This window comes from Propithecus coquereli, unplaced genomic scaffold (assembly GCF_000956105.1).
Source record: "Propithecus coquereli isolate 6110/MARCELLA unplaced genomic scaffold, Pcoq_1.0 Scaffold124, whole genome shotgun sequence".
NCBI lineage: Eukaryota > Metazoa > Chordata > Mammalia > Primates > Indriidae > Propithecus > Propithecus coquereli.
This window is the reverse complement of record NW_012136525.1, coordinates 4,967,125-4,970,121: the sequence shown is the minus strand read 5'-3', so window position 1 is coordinate 4,970,121 and position 2,997 is coordinate 4,967,125. Positions and strand designations below refer to the sequence as shown.

Below are 2,997 nucleotides of genomic sequence, written 5' to 3'. Positions count from 1 at the left end.
AAAGAGCATCCTTGAGAAAAGGTTAAACCAAGCTCTTCCTGTCATCTAGCATCTGTTTCCATTTCCTATTAATGTATACCTAGAGAATGCAAACTAATTTTAATGTTAGCCTCAGCCAAATATATATGTGAAGGTAAATCTAATGCAACTTAAGACAAAAATAGAAGAGAAGAGGGAGGAAGATGAGGGGGAGGAGGAGAAGATGGAGAAGGACAGGGAGGAGGAGGAGGAGCAGGGGCACATACCTTATCCAAAGCTAAAAATTATTTTGATGTTCTAGTTTACCTACTATAGGACAAGGCTATAATCCTCTGAACATAAGTGGGTAACAATTATTCACTGTTTTGTACCATATGTCACTCAATTCTATTAACCAGGTCAGGAGACGTGAAGGTCCATTAGTTAAAAAAAAAGTGCCTTTAAAATATAAATGTAAAGCGGATTATTATAAAATATTGAGGGCTAACATATTCACAAAATTATGGGATGTTTTTATCTGCTTACTTCTGACATATCATGCACCAGCAAGAGAGGAATGCTTATTGTAGTGATGTCATGGGTACAGCAAACTTTGAGTATATTTCGGAGTCCCATAATTGCAGGATCACGAGCAGTGATGTTTCCTGACTTCACATTGTCGTCCACACAAAGATGGAAAGCAACATGGATTTCTGAGAGATTAGAATGCCGTGTAATGTAAAACTCTCCTGTGAACAACAAATACAATCAAGATTTTCACATGCATAAATCACACTCATCAATGGGCTTTGTAAGTAACTTCAATGGGCGGTCAATGTGTTGAAGTAGTAGGGGTGTATCAGGAACATTCATGGGGCTCAGGAAGCGAGTACGATTACTGCTTCTTAATTCTTGGAAAGAAGGTAATGAATATAAGAGATAATAGCCAATTTTGCAATATGTTCATAAACTGGTATGACGTGAACACCAAATAGTAAATAAGTAAAATGAATGCTAACCATCTTTATTTTGATGTAAATGCTTAAAACATCAAATTTAACGTGTAATAACATTTTTTCCATGCCCTAAATCTGCTCTTTCTCATCTCAATTTATGCAATCAATCTCTGTCCAGTTAGTTACTCAGGGCAGAAATACAGAGGCTGTCCTTAATTCATTTCTTTCCCTCAATGCCTATTTTCCCATCCACAATGCAATCTGCCACCAACTATTTTCAGTTCTATCTCCAGAGTATCCCAAATCTGAGCATTCTACCTTTACTGCTGTCACCCTGGTTCATGTTGCCATCATCTTTCACCCAGGTTTTTGTACTATTCTCTTAACTCATCTCTTTGCTCCCATTCTTGCCTAGCTACAAACCCTTTCTTCATTGCAGTCAAAATGATTAAAATATAAATCATATCATTCCCCTACTTAAAATCATCCATCAGGTTCACACTATAGCATTTACAAAACAATCTAAACTCCTCATTGTAGTCTACAAAGCCTCGATGATCTGGATCCTGCCCCTCTCTCCAACATCTTCTTGTCTCACCCTCTCTCTTTATGGTCCAGCCACACAGGCTTTGTTCAGTTCTTCAAACACACAGAGCTTGTTCCCAATTCAGGGCTCTTGCCTAGAGGGCTTTTCTCCAGGATTTTCACCTGGTTAACTTCTTTTGATCAATCACATCTCAGATCAAATGTCACCTCCTCAGATAGGTCTTCCATGACTATCTTATCTAATGTAGAACTTCCCCCACCTCACTCATTCTCTTCCACGTTATTTCATTCCATTTTCTTCTTGGCACTGACATTCTTTTGTTTATGCAGATTATTTTAAAGAGATTCCTGTGCATGTGCCATGACTATAGGGATTTTGTCTATCTTGTTTAATGTTCTACCTCTAGCACATAGAACAGTACCCGGCACATAGAATGTTCTTAATAAATATTTGTTGAATGAATAAATGAATATTTTAGACTGAATGCTGGAATAGTTTTTCTTAAACCTTAAAATCCATGCTAACTACAATCCTTTTTCTATGTAACCACATCAGCCAAGAAAAGTTTTATCAGCTTTTATTTCCTATAGTTTCTGTCAATGTAAAGAAATAAACTGTAAAACACATAAAGAATATGTTTTTACAAATACCCATGCTTCAGTGGAAATTCTGACATGTCCTTCTAGAAAAGGTTTGCTCATCTCTGCTTTTCCACTATTAACCCTTGCCCTCACGAATTTTGCTTACCCTTGCTTCAACATCGTTATCTTAGGATTTTACTTACAAATATACAGTGCATTTAAAAGTAGCTAATATACTTTAGCACTCTGTTTAACACTTCTAGTTACCAGTATACCTAAGTTGTACCCACAGTTACCTCTGACAGACCCTAGGTAAAGGTCTGTTTTTTTTTTAACTTGAACAAGGTAAAGGAATTAAATAAACAAAAAAATAAATGAAAGAAAGGACAGTGACAGAGATACCAAAATAAACTGGATAGAGAGAAAGTAAAAAGAAAGTTGTCTGATGAGGAATAGTCTTGTTACAACCTCCCAGGAAAGCAATGAAAGGCACAGATTGCTTATCGGAAACCTAGCGAACTACAGGAGATGATATGCTCCTGGGCCCAGTGAAGCGTTCTGCCTCCTAAATGCTTACTGGTAATTCACATGATGGAACTCATAGCTTTAAATATGGGCCGTGGTCCAGCAGTGTGGCAGGATGACTTAGTGAACAAGTCAGGTGTTCCTAATCTCCAAATTGGCACTGCTCTCTTTGACCTTAAATGACTTGTCTCTTGGCCTCATTTTACCCATTAATAAAATAGCGGTCGTGAGGCTGGCAGTAGTAATCAAATTACTATGGTATAGTAGAAAAAAGACTAGATTGGATGTTAGGAAGATCTGGTCTCTACCACTCTAGCTGTGTGATCTTGGGCAAATCAATTCAATTTATTGATCCTCTGTTACTTTGTGTATAAGATGGAAAAAATAATGCCTGATTGCTTTTCTCACAATGTTGTTGGGAGAATTAGAT

At 37.2% G+C, this 2,997-nt stretch overlaps 1 protein-coding gene across 1 annotated transcript in view; it reads right to left on the bottom strand.

The window, feature by feature from the left end:
- Positions 1–492: 492 nt before the first annotated feature.
- Positions 493–2,997, bottom strand: part of LOC105805029 (chromosome unknown open reading frame, human C12orf4) — a 50,053-nt gene continuing 47,548 nt past the window's right edge. The window contains exon 8 of the mRNA XM_012637810.1: positions 493–707. Within this exon, the coding sequence (XP_012493264.1) occupies positions 493–707 (215 nt within the window). The remainder of the gene's footprint in view (positions 708–2,997) is intronic.